This window comes from Neolamprologus brichardi, chromosome 7 (assembly GCF_056152115.1).
Source record: "Neolamprologus brichardi isolate AB-2024 chromosome 7, ASM5615211v1, whole genome shotgun sequence".
In the NCBI taxonomy this organism is placed as follows: domain Eukaryota; kingdom Metazoa; phylum Chordata; class Actinopteri; order Cichliformes; family Cichlidae; genus Neolamprologus; species Neolamprologus brichardi.
Window position 1 is genome coordinate 47,885,814 of NC_142110.1, and position 19,616 is coordinate 47,905,429.

The 19,616-nt window shown below is 38.1% G+C and overlaps 1 protein-coding gene across 1 annotated transcript in view; it reads right to left on the bottom strand.

The window, feature by feature from the left end:
* The window catches only part of astn2 (astrotactin 2), a 278,673-nt gene that overhangs the window by 165,334 nt on the left and 93,723 nt on the right, over positions 1–19,616 (bottom strand). Inside the window, exon 4 of the mRNA XM_006788981.2 lies at positions 15,616–15,768. Within this exon, the coding sequence (XP_006789044.1) occupies positions 15,616–15,768 (153 nt within the window). The remainder of the gene's footprint in view (positions 1–15,615; positions 15,769–19,616) is intronic.

Consider the following 19,616-nt stretch of genomic DNA (forward strand, 5'->3'; position numbering starts at 1 on the left):
GATACCGCACCAGTGTCCATGCTATGTTGCAGCAATGTGTCAGTCAGAACAGCCAGAACCTTAAGCAATTTTCATGCACCCCAGGGGCCTTGACACTGAGCATGTGTTTACTATATCAGTGACATGACCCCCAGAGCGAGGCAAGTCGTCACCCTTGTCCTTGTTCGATGGTGTCACTAAACTCCTAAGTTTTTGCATTAGCCACTGCCAGAGCTAAACAACATTTGGGCTGCCGGTACTTCTCAGCATCTCAAGAGTCCCACAGGTTTGTAAAGGGTGCCTGAGAGCTCTCTTCACCTCTGGTGTCCACCATCTGGTTACAGAAATACATGCATGACAGGTAACAACAGATAGAACATAGAACATGGTCCAGTTGGACTCAATGTGCCAAGTCTTCCTTGGAACGTAATCAAAGCTCTGTTTGAGGTGGGAATTTAAGATTTTGTGGATCGGTGTTGCCTAACTATATGCTTGGGTACACCAGGTCTGTCCAGCATCTTTACCTGCCACTTTATCCAAATCAGCACCAGGTGGTGATCAGTTCACAGCTCGGCACCTCTCTTATCAATGTTTCCCAGGCTTGCTCCTGCACACCCGCAAGCCATCCACTCGTCTAAGTCTATGTATTTAGAGTCAGCTGTGCACTTTTGTGCTAGCTCATGAATCATTCTGCTGGATCATTGTTTACTGTGCTTCTGTGTCGTCCTTAGTGTCTTGTTCAAGGACTCAGTCATCCTGTCTGTGAAAACTACCTGCTTCAGCTCATGGAACTTTCAGTTCACAGCCAGATAAGATTAGTCATGTCAACACAAACACCTCCTCCTCGCTGGTAAATTGCTCTGTCTTGATTCTCACCTCCCTTCCCACTCGGATCCCAATCCCAATCGGATTGCAGCCTGCTTTGAATTTGACTTGTTCCGTTTCAATCCGCTTTTTTAGTCTGGAAAATTCTCATCCACGACAGAAACACCCTTTGACAATTGTATGAGTTTTCACATTGTATAGTTTCTACACTCGAGGGCATTCTGCAGCTCCCTTCTTGGCAACATGTGTTTGGAATGCCAGAAACAGAACTATCAGCTGATCCAAGCTGGGCCAGGGCTGATGGTAAATGAGTAATCCACAACTTGTTGTGACAAAAAAACAAGGTTATTTTTAAACTGCACTGTCATATCATTTTAGCAAAGACTCGGACGCAACTTCACATGACAAATGTTGGGAAGGCTGTTTATATTTTATATGTCTAAAAGTCAGATTTTTAAATCACCAAATATCAGTATCAAACATTTTTTCAACACTTTGAAAGAATCCAATACTTTCTTTTTCAAAGTATTATTCATTATCGTTTCTTCACAAAGACACACACACACACTAATACATATATATATCTTTAGGTAAGTGCGTAGGAAATTTAATATAAATGTGTGAGATTAAGAGAGTTGAAACAGTGATTCGTTTTCATTAAAATGTTAATTTATACATGATAATAAGAAAAATATATTCCTGGCAGAGAAAGTTTACAGAAAAAGGTCAGACGGAGAATAAAAATAAGACTAGTTGATAAACAAAGAAAAGAAAGAAACAGTAGCCATAAACAAAACAATTGTGAGAGAAAAAGAAAGTTAGGTACCACATTTATACGCTTAAGTGAGGTGATTTGGTGTTAAGAAGGTTTAAAGGGAAGAGGGAGAATAAGGGAGACGGTGTGATTAGCAAAGAGCACACTCACATGTGCGCGCGTGCACAGTGGTTTTATAGAGAACAGACAGTCCTGGAGTGAGAATGATTAGCGAGATGAGCAGATACTGGAAAGCAGGGAGGTGAGGTGATGAGTTCAATCTGAACAGTAAAAGCTAATAATCTTCTTCAAGGGATGATGGCACATCACACCCTGGAAGAATGCTACGATACACTAAACAATACAAGAGAATAAAAGACTTCCACACTAGCAAAAATAGTGACACATTTCTGCTTCTGGAAATGAAAGTGAAAGATTAAGCAAGCAATAAGACTGAACTAAACTGCAGTACTCTTGACATTACCAGGATTCTTTACTTACAGACTTTTTCTTCTGTCTAAACAGTGTCTTTTGCATTTGGTTAACCTTTGGCACAAGCACCAGGTAAAGAAAACTATTTTTTTCAATTTGCAGTAATACACTTTTTGAGGGAATGGTATTTAGGACCTCTCCACCCTACAGTATATCTTGCATTTGAGAAAGTCTGAAGTAGGACTACACATAACAAAGACACCTAACCCCACACAAAACTGCACCAAACAACCGTACCAGGAAACCTCCCCAACCTTCCATGTGCCTGGGATGTCTCAGAGGGAGGACCTCAAAGACCACCAAATGACCACAGTGAAACCTCCATGCATCCAGTGTGACAAAATACCCATTAAGCGGACCATAAAAACCCAATTAGAATAACAAGACCTACAGTGCATTAATTTAGATCTTCAACTGGCAGTTATAATCGCTACTTAATTAATAAAAGAGTCTATGCGGTTATGTCAAAAAAATCTACAGCTGAGTCACAAGTAGAAGAAGACCATCATTTTAATGTACTGGGATTGTGGGCGGAGTCTGATTTTCTAGAGTGCTTGAACTAATAGTGGATGAAAGCAATTAAACTTTTATCATGAGAAGACAACAGAGCCTAAATGCTAGGCAAATAACTAGATGTACTACACTAGGGGTTGGCAACCTTTATTATCAAAGAACTATTTCAGAGGAATAAAAAAATAAAACTGCATGCAGCTGAAAAAACAAGTAAAATGAAACAAAAACCCCATTTGATTATTATAATGTTGGTGATATAGCTGATTAAGTTTAAATTAACATATTAGCATTACTAATAGGTGTAAATAATTAAAAAACACATGTGACTACTCAGCAGGGGACTATTTATGTTTATTTGATACTTAGACTTTGCCTTTTGATTGCAATAATACAATGTGTTGCTGTAATTATGAATAATAGAAGTAAAATAATAAATTCTGAATTTTTTTCAGACAAAATGGAACTACTATGGATTGAAATGGAAGCAAGGAAAACTTATCTATTAGGTCTACAAGCAATGCGGTTGTGCAGTTGAATCAAATTAAAAGTATGCTTCTTTGTAAATAAATAAATAATATAGCAATCTAACAGCTGTAAAAATCAAAAGTAAAAAGAAGAATATTTAATAAAATAGACAAAGACACGTTTCAATATATTCTGGCTAAAGTTCAGCTGCAGTTCAAGCATACTTGCAAGCCACCAGTGTTGGTGGTGAAAGAAATAAAATGTGTGCATGTACTTTTAAAATGTTTAGTAGAGAGACTCAGAATTAGCCATAATGAAGAAAGATCCATGCTGGCCACTGAGGTTCAACAAAATGAAAAGTTTAAGGCAACATGTGACTCTCATTTACGTTCAGCTACAGTTCCTCCACTCCCTCCATTGGTCTCTCCAAATGTTCGGTCTCACGCTCCCTCCTCTCCTCCAGCTGTTTGGATATATCTCTATGGCACATCTAGTGTATGTTACTAACTTCCAGAACTATTGGGAGGCTCTATGATCTGCCATTGCTGTAAAAGACAAAAAGATTCATTGGAGTGAATGGAGATGACATGACTGTTCAATTCAGCGGTTCAGATGATGGTACTAACAAAAAGACTAGAGGCCAAACTGGAGACGGCAGAGTTAAGGATGTTCAGATTTTCACTGGGAGTGACCAGAATGCACAAGATTAGAAATTAATATATTAGAAGGAAAGCACAAGTTGAGTAGTTTGGAGAAAAAGTTAGAGGCAAGGTTGAAATGGTCTGAACTCATGCAGATGAGGGTTAGTGTGGGTATATCGGACAAAGGTTGTTGGATATGGAGGTGCCAGGGAGGAGGACAACAGGAAGATCACAGAGAAGATTTATGTGTGCAGACAGTTGGTGTGACAGATGAGGATGCTGTCAATAGGGTGAGATAGACAAAGATGATTTACTGTTGCAAACCCAAAAGGAGTTGTTGTTGCTTCCGGAAAGAAGAGGAAAAATAGGTAAAGGATGTACTGGGTCTTTCTGGTCATAAACTACAAGAAAGCTACGACAGTGCAAAGAAAGCTAAAGAGAACAGTGTATGGAATCTAACTCATTAGCTGAGTAGCCAAACAATGACTTTAAAATATTCTTCCACTTGACAGATTTTCGTCAACATAGATGCATGTACCTGCTCTATATGTTTACAGGGTAGCTTTAAAATGTAATAACAGTATACTATATTATGTGGCAATCCTAACTGACAATATTTAAAAGGTTAAGTGTTGCTTTTCTAGAATACCGTTATACAGACACAGATCAATAAAGACAGTCCTTCACTCTTTCAATGTGAGGGAGCACCAGTTGTGAGAGAATAACCTTTAATAGGTCAGGGTACACTTGTCAGTGTTAGTTTAAAAGGAAAAGAAAAAAAGAAGTGAGAGGGGAATAAACAGATGTCAGCACTGTAGCTGATTTACAATAGCTAGGATGAATGGTGACAGGTGTGTAAACAAATACTCTAATTTATACTTTGCAATCGTATGATGCATTTGGCTTCAGTTAGATTCCCGTGACTTTGGGAGCAAGACAAATTGACCTGACTTACTGCTTATGTGTGTACTGTAAGGTACACACTGCACTTTTCTGTAGGTGGATATTGATGCTCTGTGCACAAGAAGTGTGCCTGTGAGTAAGCTGAGCTGACAGAAGAACCAGTCCCCACATGGCTCAACAACTGGCAATCACATTAAGACACAGCTGTATTCAGCAGTTAGACTTTGTAAGACCAGCAAACTAAATATTTTCAGCCCAAACTCAATATAAACTGACATCCACATTCATACAAAAGGGAAAGTATGTAAATCTGCCATTTATAATGCAAAAGGCAAACACAAATGTAAGAAGTTGCAGTCATTTGATTTAGTTTCACAAGAAAAGACTAAAAGAAACATGTATGTAAGAGGATAAAAACATTATAGTTTATAGCAATTATAGAAATCCCTTGCAAGTTTGATATAGGTTGCATTCATTTAAAAAAACTGACTGTTCTTCATTGTTTAAGGATCAGGGAGAAAGGCCTGAGGTGTTCCATCCAGCTACACAGAACCAAGCAAAAGAGATTCAGTTATATAAATTAGAAAATCAGAGAGATAGGAGGGAATCCAGATGGTACAATCTATGATTTAAGCTGTTTGGTTTCGGTCCCAGTCTGTCTATTTTTAAGGAGAAACTGTATGTTGGTAAAGGATGCCCACAGGTAAAGTGATGTTGGGATGATGCTTCTCTCATTCATTTTTCTTGTATCTCTCATTCTCCCACTGTTCTGTTAGCACATTCAAAATATTCCCAATCAATACTGCTCCACTCTGCTGCTGGTGATTGTACCTCTAAGAACTGCACAAACACACACACACAATCCAATTATACACACACACAAAAAAAAAAAAAAAACAGGCCTGCTGATAAGTTATTACAGAGGGCATTGCATTATAAGTGCCACTGACACATTTTACAGCCTAAATTTATGAGTTGCTACCTGATAAAATGGAGAGAAAGGACTTGAAAGGGTGGGAGGCTTAACAATGTACCACTTGGCTCTTGCACACAAACGGTTCAGTGTTTGTGCACTCATCTCTATATTTTTTTTAATTGTATCTAACCAGCATCAAGAGCATACCAGCCAATTTAAAGCTAATAAACAAACGGTAATTTGTAAGGAGACCAGTCAGGGAATTTAGAGGTGTTATTATGGAAAAGGTGAGATGGGATTTGAGCTGGGGCTGTGGGCTGAGTAATTTTAGATGAAGGCCCTTGGCAGCTTGCTGTATTCCGATTCCTCATCTGTTACCGGCAACACAGTGCAGAGCACAGCCATTAAGGTTAAAACATTATTGGCTTGCCACTGTAGCTATCCTAGGATACCCCTTGTTGTCTTTATAATCATCCCTGATAGAATTAACACTTTTATAATAAGTTAAAACTTAGCATACAGCTGATCCAGAATCCAGTGCTCTTAGTTGGTAACCTGAAAATAAAGAAAATCATGGGTGGTGGTGGTGCTGGTTTGGGGAGGGTGTCTTGACAGTTTTATACTTCTATAAGGTAAGGGCAATTTTATTCAGATTTTTTAATTAGAAATTGAAAACATATGTCATTTGCTTTAGGTAAACATATTCATGCAAACTTCCATGAAAGCGCTTATTTAGCAGAAAAATAGCCCCAAAAGTCCCAGACTGCTGGAATAAGGCTGAGATCTGAACGCTCACCAATCCATGACTAATGTTTTGGGGTTTTTTTCTAACCAGGTATTCTTTTGCTGCAATGGCAGTGTGTTTATTACTGTCCTGCTATAGGAAAAAAAAAGCCATAACCAATGAGACACTTTCCAGATGATATTATAGATCCAAAAAAAGCTTGAGCAGAGCTTCCACCATGTTATTCAGATGGCTGTAGATACATACTGTTGTATTTTTCTCAAGACATACGTTATACATAGTGATGACAATTTAAAATAAAAACTTCAGTCAGCTTTTCTCCATTTCCCTTCTTTAAGAATGGGTCTTGACTGCCATTCTTCAAATGAGACCATTTATGATGAGGCTTCAGCAAACAGTATATGGATCAACCAGTGGGCCAGATCCAAGTCCTGTGTCAGATCTTCACCGGATTTTTGTCCTATTTCTTAATGATATGACTTTTAGATGCTGTTCATCTGCTGTAGTTAGTAGATTCACATTTCTCTGAAAACAGTCAGGCACCGGGCACCTAAAATGAAAGACTTCCAGAAAGCGGAGAGACCTTCTGCTCAAGATCACTTTAAAAAAATGTGTTTCCTTGGAAGTAAAAATATAAGGAAAATATAAAGAAAGGAGGGGTGGCTCAAGACATTTGCACAGTATTTTATATGTTTGTGATTTTGCTGATCTCTTCAAGCAATTTAGCTACTTTAGTTATATTTAGTTACGTAAAAAACAACAACAACAAAACTTCCTTTGTGACTCGCAATAAGTTAAATTAAAGGTCAGAGTAATGCATCTTCAATAATTTCATGATGTGGCCTGATGACATACCAATTTAAAGCAATCCTAAAATAAGCAGGCGAGTAAGAAAGTGAAGCTGTTTAGAGGTGGGAAGTAACAAAGTTACTGATATGAAACAGTTACTGATATGTAACAAATTCTACTTATGTACAGTAACAAATACTTTTTACTGTACATAAGTAGAATTTTCAGATATTTGTACTTTGAATTTAACTGCACACATTTTAAGACAAATATCTCCACTTTCTACTCCTGATATTTTGAAAATAAGCGTGTTACTTTAGGTTTAATGCATGTGAATTGAGTTGGATTTTTTTTTCATGTCACTGTGCACCTCAAACTGGTTTGAACCGAAATGAGTGGAACAATAACAATAACAATCCTACTGGTGTATCCATTATTGGTGCTTATCACACAGAGCAAATTGAAATAGGCAAAAAATATAATTTATGCGTCATTTAGAGCTCTACACTCAGGGCTTAATGATGAACTGTGGCCAGTGTTTGGTTGGTTGCAACACTTTCGTCAAAGCAACAGAAGGGGAATGAGCAAAAAGGAAGTAGCATTTTTAAAGTGGCAGGTGATTTCAAATGTAGCATTTCTAACTACTCAACAAATCACAGACACACAAACTGTTTCTGTGCAGTTTGTCATACAGTGTTTCAGCTAGCTAGATGTACACAGTTGCTTTATTTCCCAGGGAGAGAAAAGAATGAGTGATAACCACTCAGTGATGTAGGAAAGACATGGCAGGAGAGGAAAAAGAGAGATTATTTTTAGACAGTCATTTTAGAACAGACATTTAGAGCTGACTGTGGTGAAGTTAACATTGATGTTGATCACTGTACGTGGACTGGTGGTGAATGGCTGTGGTGTTCAAGGTCAATGTTAGGTTCCATGAAAGGGCGCAGACAATTACATTTAAGCTAACAGTGCTGATTACATTCACTCACTGAATTCTACTTACATACTAGCTTTATGGTGTCAGTGGCTTGGAAATCAGCCATGGTAGCTCATGTAAAAGTAGCTTATATCTTACTGAATTAAGTTTGCTAAATCCACAAAGAGAAATGAATCTCAGTGAGCCAGCAGCAAAGGTCATCTGCAATTTCTACATGAAGCTCATACTGAAGCTTAAAATCACAACCATAGAAATTCTTTTTTTTTTTTTTTTTTTTTTTTTTAGAAATGACTGATTTTGGTTCCTGAGTTGTTACTTTTACACCATTTCCATTTTAGAACTGGTGCTTTTTCACTTTCACTTGAGTAAAGAAGTTGACCCATTTAGAGTATTTTTTAACACAAGTACTCAGAACTTCAACTTGAGTGAAGAATGTCTTATACTATTACCACCTCTGCCTGTGGTTTCAAAACCTGTGATGTCCATTTGTGTAATTTTATTTGGTTCTCCACCTTCACTTTAACAAGACAGAGCACCCCAAAATTATACAAGTTACTTTCACAGTCAGCAATAGAAAGCTACTGGTCAATTGAGCATGGCGGTTTTTGTTACTACTTTTTATGCATGTGAGGTTTATTTTTTGTGGAGTCTATAAATTATACATAACCTTGATTTGCTAAAGAATATGAATAAAGTCTCTTACGTGTTTTTTCTTTTCTCTCAACAATAAAATACCAGCATAGATAATAAAAAAAATGCTCACATCCAAAAACAACCTACAACCTGAATATTGATGCTGCTGCTGTAGGCAACATCAAAGAATATCCCCAGACTCTTTGATTCAAACTATCAAAGACTGTGGTTAGTACTAAGTAGTGGTACTGACAGATTATAGCAAAAGGTGGGCTATGAAAACAATACTTTAGAATTTGCTATGAGTAAACTTAACAGCTTGATCTTTGGCTGCCTTTATTTGGTTAGAAAATGCATTTGAAAATAGACAGGGGCAGTAGTAAATATGTGAACAACATTTCAGGGCCTACATCACACCCACAACCCACAAGGGCACATTCCTTAAAGAAAAAGGTCGCTCAGGTTATCGCTTCAGCTCAGGTTTTACCTTGTTTTCTTAACCACCCAGGCAGCCACCAGTAAATGTGGATAAACACATTCAGAACAATATACACAGTCAAATCAGTGATCTTCAACGGATCATTCAGTAACGATATCAATTAACACTTTGCTAAATAAACTCTTAAAATTGCTTCTAAACTGAATGAAATTGTTGTACTCTCCACTGAACTTTATGTTTCTAATGAATACAGCAAAGTACAACAGACTTTCACTACAAGCATTTATTTTTAGGCAATAAACCAAATTACTAAAATTAACCCATTAAACCAGTATCTAACAACAAAGTCAAGAGAAATTTAGCTTAACAAATATCATTAGTTTCTCTTCATGGTAAGTAACTCTGAAGCTTTAAACAAGGCAGCAAGGCATCTGAACCAAGTTAGGGCCTGAGTTGTAAACAGCAGAAAAAACAAAGACAGGGTCTTTGCTGATCATCAACTATAAGTCTGAACTTCATTTAATCTATCATCTTACCCCAGCAAAGATATTTTGTAGCAAATTTCTAAAATAACTCTCTTTTTCGAATTACTTTGATGATTCTGATCAATATATTGGACATTAATCTGAAATAATATTCTACACTTGCACAGCCCTTTAAAAAAGGACCCGAAAAGCTTACTAATAACTTTTCAGAAACAATGAAGGACATAAAAAATATTTGAAAACTTAATGAGACTTAAAAGTAATGCATTTTAATAGACAGTGTTTAAATGACCACCTACAGTATGAATAGAGGATAACTTAGAGAAAAAGGAACTTGGTCAGTTGTGTTGACAGAAAACTGTGTGATATAGGTTGTCTCTCGCTGGGTCTTTCACACAGAAAACACATAGAGTGTTTTGACTTGGCAGTAGATCAGCTGTATGGTGTGCTGTAGAGAAATCCTAGGGGCTGCACACCCACAGCTGTAATCACTGTGTTTTGTCTGCACTGAAGATTGAAGACTACTGAAAGTGGAGCTGAGCACAGAATGAACTCAAGAACCATGGAACACAAACTCTCTCTGTCTTTCTCCCTATGACACACACACGCGCGCACACACGCACGCGCGCAGGCAACAGCAGAGAACTACTTTCATGTGCTACTTCAAAGCATCAATTAAACAGAAGAAAACTTAGATAATAACCATAAGGTTATCCTCTTCGTAATGAGCCAAAGTATTCGTTGTGACACATCAAAACACCACACCGCTTCTAGCCAGCACATGGAAATGCATTAACACCACAGTGGGGAATAGAATGTGCCGCGGTGCATGCAAATAAGGGAGGAAGTTTTTAAGGACAAATCTTAATATTTGACGAAACCACAATGCGTTGTGACTTCAAAATGTTTTCAGAATGCTGTCTACATCAGAGCAATGAAGTTTACATACACACGTTCTAGTTCTTACAAACAAAAGTGTCACCCTGTAGACCTACATACAGGCTTTGAAAAGAGTACTAAGGAATGCCTGAGATGCTATTCTCATATATAAATTTCTTGAAATAAAGACGGCTTGTGCCTTTTTTTGTTGTTGGTTTGTTTATTTTTGATATCTTGAGCTCTACAGCACGTGTCCACTAGTTCCATCATGTTCAAGAGAAGGCTTCAAACCTGGTGAACTGTCTGTTAAAGCAATATAGTTCACCTGTCTCTTTATACCTTTGGAAGAATTTTTCCTTTGGTGGGGTTGCCCTTCAATTAATTGGGGCCGCAAAGGTCCTTTTGAAGAGGTGCCTAGATGAGTTCACCAAATGGTGGCACAACACTGGTAAAAAACAAACAAACAAACAGCTCAGTGTCTATCAGTGTGTTTGGAGACACCAAGTATCTCCAGAGCTCCTCCTTTCCAAGCTACTGAAAAAAGAGCATGCATGGTTAGCATGTCTGCTCTTCCTTTTAGACCCGCTATGTACATAATGTCTTGTATTCAGAGAGAGATGCATGAAGAGGAACGTGCAATACATATCAAGGGTTTGTTTATGTATAAATGGGCTCTTTTATCAGAATGGCTTCCAAAATGGAGCGTGGCTTTCCATGTGTCACCTTGTTTTGCTGTGCGTTATTCGCAACTGCCGCGATTCATTAAACGTGTCTGCGTAAGACATCTGACTCTGTTCATTCTGCATGAGTTGACCCGGTCACACAAGATTTCCTTCACAATACACACCAGAAGTCTCTCTTTGGAGGGAAGGGTAGCAGCTCGCAGCACTTCAATTCCAGGTCATTAGCTCCAGTGTTCGTAAGGCATATCCAGCATATCTTAGTAGTGCAATGGCTAGTGCATGTAATAAATTTTCTCAGGTGAAAAAAGAGATCATTTGGGTGTATCAGATAATTAACCTTTCTTCATAGCAACACTTCTCCAAACTCAGAAGTCTTAATAGCTTGCACAATGCAAGCATTGAGGTCATTGTGTGTAATACTATTGTTGACTTGTATCTGTGTGAACCATGGTGAAGAGGAGTTTGGCAAAGATGCTCTTAGACAGATTTATAGTACAAGATAGATCAATTTACTATCTGCAAAAGGCTCCACTTACCATATAATATTCTAAAAAAAAGAGAATTTAGATAGCTGCAAGCTAAACAAGATGTAATGTTTTGCTCATCATAATTTTCTGCCATCACCACAAGAGCAAGTAACATTTAAATTAAAGAGAAGTGAAAAAAAGTTATCCAAATCAAAGTTTTGGATGCAATTACATTTGTCTGAAATCTGACTAAAATGATGATGGTTTGAGCAATCAGAGTGCAGTTTGCATCATATAACCGCTTTCATTGTGCTGTATTATATATATTGTAGATTGTAACTGTATTCTTTTTCTTGATATTAGTTATTATTATCTGTAATACATTTCTATTAATGGAAATAGTGATGACTGTGTAACAGGAAAATGTATGCATAAAAAAAATCTGAGTCCAGGTATGAGATGGTGCTACAAGAAACTAGGCCAATATGTGCTGACAGGGAAGCAAGAAATGTTGCCACAAAGCAAAATTTCAATATGCAGACTTGGATGCCAGTAGAAGAGTAGATGAACAGCTGCAGGGATTAGCTGAGCTGACACAACTGCTACTGTAGTTTTCCACACATTCAGTTACAGTTTTTTTGTAACATCAATCTGAAGCAAGTTAACCAGAGGACTTTGATTAGTCAGCTATAGCCATATTCATTGGACAATCCTGCACGCGTGCAACTCGTGTGCCCACAACACTTCGTATTTGGTCTTGTTCCAACCCCAATACAGATTCAGGCAAAAATCTACAATTCACCCTAATGACTGACCATTAATGGCATGCTTTCCCCGCCGTCTCTCAGGTTCCAGTAAAAAATGTGTGCAACTGCTGGAAATTGTTGTGTGTGCTGCTGGTTGTTGATGTCCCACGCATCATATTCTTACAGTACATACTGTTTTTCCTCCCACTCAGAGACTGAGGACAAGAGCTTTCCTATTCTGCAGACTCATCAGCTGCCTGTGTTCTCCCTATTAGCATTTTAACTTCCTGAATCTCATGTTACAAATCATCAGTATGGTATAGAAACTGACTATAATGACTGCAGTATCTTATCTAACAGATAAGATACTGGGGGGGGGACAAAAAAAACAGTGAAATCTTTTGCTCTTTTCTTTGTGTAGTGACACAGGGCTCAGGCTCCGGGCTCCAAATATATCTTAAGGATAAAATGAGCCTATAGTCCATAAATTTAAAATGCTTTTGGGAGTTAGGACATATGATTATTCTGACTTGGGAGTGTGCCTCTATGTTTCTTTTAAGAATTGCAGTGATACACAAATGCCTTCAAGTAAAAAACAAAGCAAAAAAATACTTTTTTGTCTTTATTGTTACCACCCATATTCCATGGCAGATAACAATCAACATGTGTGGTTATGTCATTTATGTCAGTGACATTTCCACAAGCTCAGTTTAACCAGCTCTTGTCACTTCTCATCAACTATACTTGGGCTGTATTGTGCTCTACCTGTCTGTCCCACTTAGTTAGATTTGTATATGGATTCTTGTATTTGTTGCTTTGTATTATGTTGCAAGAGATACACCCCAGTGTTCATGTTACCTTGCCAAACGTATTAATAGGTGATAATAAAGAAGAAAATAAAGTGTGCTCTAAGCCCATTGGTTCTCACAGCGTGCTCTCTTAAAGCTGCTGCAGGTTGGCTGCAAGACATCATTTGCTGCAAATGGATAAAACGGTTTAAGATAAAAGTTACAGTCAAATATAACAGATACAGTTGTTACTTTCAGAACTAATAAAACAAAGGCCTGGGTCATTGCTCTTGTGTGATCTACAAGTGTGTGTGTGTGTGTGTGTGTGTGTGTGTGTGTGTGTGTGTGTGTGTGTGTGTGTGTGTGTGTGTGTGTGAAGGCATATGCAAATACACACTGCAGAAAAGAGAATTAATAAAAATTCTAAATATTCCAAGTACAAATAAAAAGTTCTACCAAGCTAAGAAATAGAAAATAGAAAAGCATCTGTCAACCAATCTACTTTCCTTGGCGCTTCTCATTAAATCCGATGTAATTAATTAATTTCCCTTATGCAGCACTAACCAATAGATATGACCAATAACTTTTCCCCTTTAACTGCTGATAGTAAGTGCTTCTTCTATTATCACGTTTGCAATAGTGGCCCATACTTCTACACTTGGGACACTGTTTCACCTCTAATTATATGCTCTCAAATTAGACTCTTACTATTGACACCAGAGAGGACATCTCTTAATGACACCCTTCTTTGTAGTTGAGGCTACATGGATTTAATGGTAAACTTAACCTTTACCTATATTAGAGAGGAGGAAAAAAATAAGTGTTCTTTACTAAGAATATAGACCTCAACCATGTGAATTGAAAGATTATATCTACTACATAAGTAATGCATAACAGCAAAGGAAATGCATGTAGTACATTAGATGCTAACTTTATGGTGATAACTGTCTAGGGTATATGCTAGACCAGTGTTTTCCAACCTTTTGGAGCCATGGCATACCACCAAACAAAAATGTCACAAAAAGCATATTGATAATTTTTCCCCGTGCACCAGCCATAGCGGAATTGGTTCAGTTACCTTTTTTGCTTTCTTCTGATCACGACTCATGCAAGGACCTTCATCTGGGTCGAAATTTTCAGCAGGACCCAGATGAAAGCCTTAATTTTTTCGTTTCAAATATTTATCCATTTCCTAGCTGGATTGTCTCCCTCATGGTATGACTATTATGTAATTTTTTCTTCGTCTTCTTCTGTTTTACTGGCAGTTGTCAACACATTTAATTAGAGCAGGTAGTTGTACTGCCCTCTAGTGGAAGAGAATGTAATTGTTCTGCCCGTTACTCATGCAGGTCGCTTAGAGCAGCAGTCCCCAACCCCCGGCCCATGGACCGGTCGTTTGGTTTGGGCCACAAGAGTTGAGGAGTTGAGTTGTTTTTTATCGTTTTTTTTGTTTTTTTGTTTTTATCTTTAATTCGGTTTCCCTGGGTCTTTTCCCGTGTGTTATGAATAAAACTTTTTTTTTTTTTTGGTACTGGTACTGGTTTTATTTTGTATTTATCCACGACACCTTATAGGCCGGTCCGTGAAAATATTGTCGGACATAAACTGGTCTGTGGTGCAAAAAAGGTTGGGGACCGCTAGCTTAGAGTACTAATCAGGTGGAACCAGATAATCTTCCAGAGCACACCTGATCATTTCTCACGGCACACCTATGTGCCACAGCACAGTGGTTGGGAAACACTGCACTAGACTACCTTACTATGCTTATTAGAACTTTTTTCAGATTATTCTTTCTGATAAGAAGCCCTATTTATTTTGGGTAAATTTCTGCTAAATACTGGAGTAAACTTGTTCTTCCAAATCATATTTGATGAAATAAAGCCAAACAAATTATAAACTGACAGAAATGATAATTGATGATAATTGATTGAAATATTGACTGTATAGTCAATATTTAAACATGATACTGCAGAACGTAATCGAAGTGATTCTTATAATGCATAAACAAGTGATGGTATGTTTATGCACTGTAGTGGATAAATGAAAGCCTGATACTGTAGGTTAAATGCATTGTGCATGTGACCTCTATGATGATTATGCTAAAGCAATGAAAGCACCAAAGATGTGAATGCCGAATAATGAACTGAAATCAAAACTGGATAGTCTAGTTATTCTGCATAATTTTCTGTGGACAAACTTGTGATTGTGTATGCACAGACACAGATAAATGATTAATGACTACTAATATACTAATATATAGATTATTTGGACTGGAAATTACCCAGAGGAATACAGATGGAATGCACTGGTAATAAACTGTCCTGTGTATCGTTATTGTTAAACAACAAACAAAATGAAGAAATTATCACCCCATCATTATCACTTAGGTCTCAAACTATTAGTATCAAGTGGAAAGGATTAACACATACTGTCCAGTATATAGCGTAAAATGAAAAGGAACATGCAAATCCTCTTGTGGTGTGTGTAGTATGTTTTTAACAAAAACTTCAAATTTTTTAATGACTTTGTGTCCTACCTCTGGTGTGGCTCAGGACCCTCCGGCGGCCTGTTGACGAGCTGTGCATGACATGCTGGTAGTGAGACATGTCTGTTGGCGTGTTGGGAACACGGAAACTGTCCTGGAATCTCTGCATCAAATCCTCGACTGACTCGGTGTTTGGGTCAATGGCTACGAAAAAGAGATGCAAAGTCAAAATGGCAGCCATGTCAAAAGGCTTTAAAGTAACACTGTGACAAATGCTCAAGATATTCTAAAGAGATATGCACGGATGCAAAGAAGCAAAACAAATGTAGCTTGCTTTCTTTTTTGTTTTTTAGGAAAGATGGGGGATTAATGTCTGATATGCATGTAACACTAGGTTGTGTGCCTGTGTTGACACTGTATCAAGAAAAGAAAAGAAAAGACATCTAGTCAGTTTTCATTTTTTTTAGGGGTTTTTTTTGGTGAGGGGTGTTTTGTTTTGATGTTTGTTGTTTTTTCCTGGACTTTAAATGATTCCATCAATTCAATATTGCCTCATCTCTACAGGGATCCTGCCAGCGCTTCCCCTGATGGCTCAGTTTCACTCTTCCTGATGAATGACTCCAAAACAACTGGTTGTGGGGAAAGCAGGGAGAACAGAAAGAGCAGGTTTTTTTCTTTACAGATTGAATTTAACAATAGAAAGGACAAACGATTTCTATGACTTGTTCAGATGTCCTGGCTCATTTACAACAACAAAAAAGAGAACAGAAAACATTACGAGTTTAGACTATTTTCCTCTCATTGCTTCTGAAGCACACAAAAAGGTTGAAACTGAAACATTAGATAAACACACACACACACACATATGCATACACACACACACACACACACACACACATATATACATATATATATATATATATATATATAATAGATAGATTGTATACATACATACATATATAAATATATATATATTATAATATATAAAGTGTGCTTGTGTGTTATACAATGCTTTTGACACATCTTAGGCCTTCAATATATGCAACCTCTAATGATTTCACTGTCTGTAGGCATTAACAGTGGCTGAAAAAGAAATCCTTCAAGGAAAACTGTGAAAACAGCTCTGTCCCCAAACTTACAGTACAGCCAACTCCAAATGATGTGGCCATTCATCACCCCAACTACCAGTACCCCCACCTATCATCATCATCTTTTGATCTGTCAGTCTGGCTCTGAGGTTCGCTCTGTCCATGAATAATGGTGATGTGGTGCTCCCAGTCGATGCTCATCATACATGCCAATGAGGAGGCAAAAGCAGAGGAAGAGGGAGATGAAGAAGATGGAGGTTAAGGTGAGGAGGCAGAAGTATTTACACTGATTTTGATTTTAAATGCAACCAGTAGCAGAGGCAATGCAGGTTGCTAGAGAACAAAATACTATCTTTGAGTCATATGTATTTGTTTCAAAACATTTGTGGTTAAACTGAGCTGAATATAACTATGCTTTCTAGAAACCACCACATCCCCAAAAAGAGCCTTATGTGTCCTATCTTCAAGCCACCAAGCAGATACACACCCTTGATAAATTACACACAAAGGATTATGTTCATAATGTCCATTTGTTTCAGACACAGCTTTATTCTAGATGAAATACTATTTGGTGTTTCACATAAAAAAATAACGCCATGCAGCATCACCCCTCTGTTAGCTTTGCATATACAGTGGGGCAAAAAAGTATTTAGTCAGCCACCGATTGTGCAAGTTCCCCCACTTAAAATGATGACAGAGGTCAGTAATTTGCACCAGAGGTACACTTCAACTGTGAGAGACAGAATGTGAAAAAAAAATCCATGAATTCACATGGTAGGATTTGTAAAGAATTTATTCGTAAATCAGGGTGGAAAATAAGTATTTGGTCAATAACAAAAATACAACTCAATACTTTGTAACATAACCTTTGTTGGCAATAACAGAGGTCAAACGTTTACTATAGGTCTTTACCAGGTTTGCACACACAGTAGCTGGTATTTTGGCCCATTCCTCCATGCAGATCTTCTCAAGAGCAGTGATGTTTTGGGGCTGTCGCCGAGGAACACGGACTTTCAACTCCCGCCACAGATTTTCTATGGGGTTGAGGTCTGGAGACTGGCTAGGCCACTCCAGGACTTTCAAATGCTTCTTACGGAGCCACTCCTTTGTTGCCCGGGCGGTGTGTTTTGGATCATTGTCATGTTGGAAGACCCAGGCTCGTTTCATCTTCAAAGTTCTCACTGATGGAAGGAGGTTTTGGCTCAAAATCTCACGATACTTGGCCCCATTCATTCTGTCCTTAACACGGATCAGTCGTCCTGTCCCCTTGGCAGAAAAACAGCCCCATAGCATGATGTTTCCACCCCCATGCTTCACAGTAGGTATGGTGTTCTTGGGATGCAACTCAGTATTCTTCTTCCTCCAAACACGACGAGTTGAGTTTATACCAAAAAGTTCTACTTTGGTTTCATCTGACCACATGACATTCTCCCAATCCTCTGCTGTATCATCCATGTGCTCTCTGGCAAACTTCAGACGGGCCTGGACATGCACTGGCTTCAGCAGCGGAACACGTCTGGCACTGCGGGATTTGATTCCCTGCCGTTGTAGTGTGTTACTGATGGTGACCTTTGTTACTTTGGTCCCAGCTCTCTGCAGGTCATTCACCAGGTCCCCCCGTGTGGTTCTGGGATCTTTGCTCACCGTTCTCATGATCATTTTGACCCCACGGGATGAGATCTTGCGTGGAGCCCCAGATCGAGGGAGATTATCAGTGGTCTTGTATGTCTTCCATTTTCTGATGATTGCTCCCACAGTTGATTTTTTTCACACCAAGCTGCTTGCCTATTGTAGATTCACTCTTCCCAGTCTGGTGCAGGTCTACAATTCTTTTCCTGGTGTCCTTCGAAAGCTCTTTGGTCTTGGCCATGGCGGAGTTTGGAGTCTGACTGGTTGAGGCTGTGGACAGGTGTCTTTTATACAGATGATGAGGTCAAACAGGTGCCATTCATACAGGTAACGAGTGGGGGACAGAAAAGCTTCTTACAGAAGACGTTACAGGTCTGTGAGAGCCAGGGATTTTCCTTGTTTGAGGTGACCAAATACTTATTTTCCACCCTGATTTACGAATAAATTCTTTATAAATCCTACCATGTGAATTCATGGATTTTTTTTTCACATTCTGTCTCTCACAGTTGAAGTGTACCTCTGGTGCAAATTACTGACCTCTGTCATCATTTTAAGTGGGGGAACTTGCACAATCGGTGGCTGACTAAATACTTTTTTGCCCCACTGTATATTTGTAACTTTATTACTTTGTCTGACACAGTAAACAGCAATAATGAAGTTCACTGGACACAATATCTTTAAGCTCCTTGGCCAGGGTGTTACTTTATTGAGTAATCCAGTGGCTCCCAGTCAATGTGCATCATACATGCTAATGAGAGGGCAAAAACAGAAGAGGGAAATGAAGAAAATGGAGGTTAAAGTGACAAGTTATTTAAGTATTTACACAGATTTTGATTTAAAAAATAGATTTTGGGCGTAGTTTTGGTTTTAAATGGAACCAGTAACAGAATAATATGTCTTTGAGTCATAAGTATTTATTTCTAAACATGTGTGATTAAACTAAGTTGAATATACTATTATTATTTCACATCAAAATACAACCTGATGCAATAGATAAGAGGAAGAGATAGAGGCATACATGCATTTTGGTTTATGCCCATGCATTTAAATTTAGGTGTTCTTTTTAAATTTCTAGACACCATTCATCCCCAAACAGATCCTTATTTGTGCTCCAGGTTCATGCCAAAAAGCAGATGCAAAGAATTGTGTTCATAATGTCCAGCTTGTAACAGACAAACCTTTTTTTAAATGTTTGAATAATTATTTGGTCCTTCATATTAAAACAAAACAATACCATGCAGTATTAGCCTGTGCTAGATAATTCCTACTTTTGTGTAACTTTCTTCGGACACAGTAAACAGCAATAATGAAGCACACTGGCCACCGTGTGTTTAA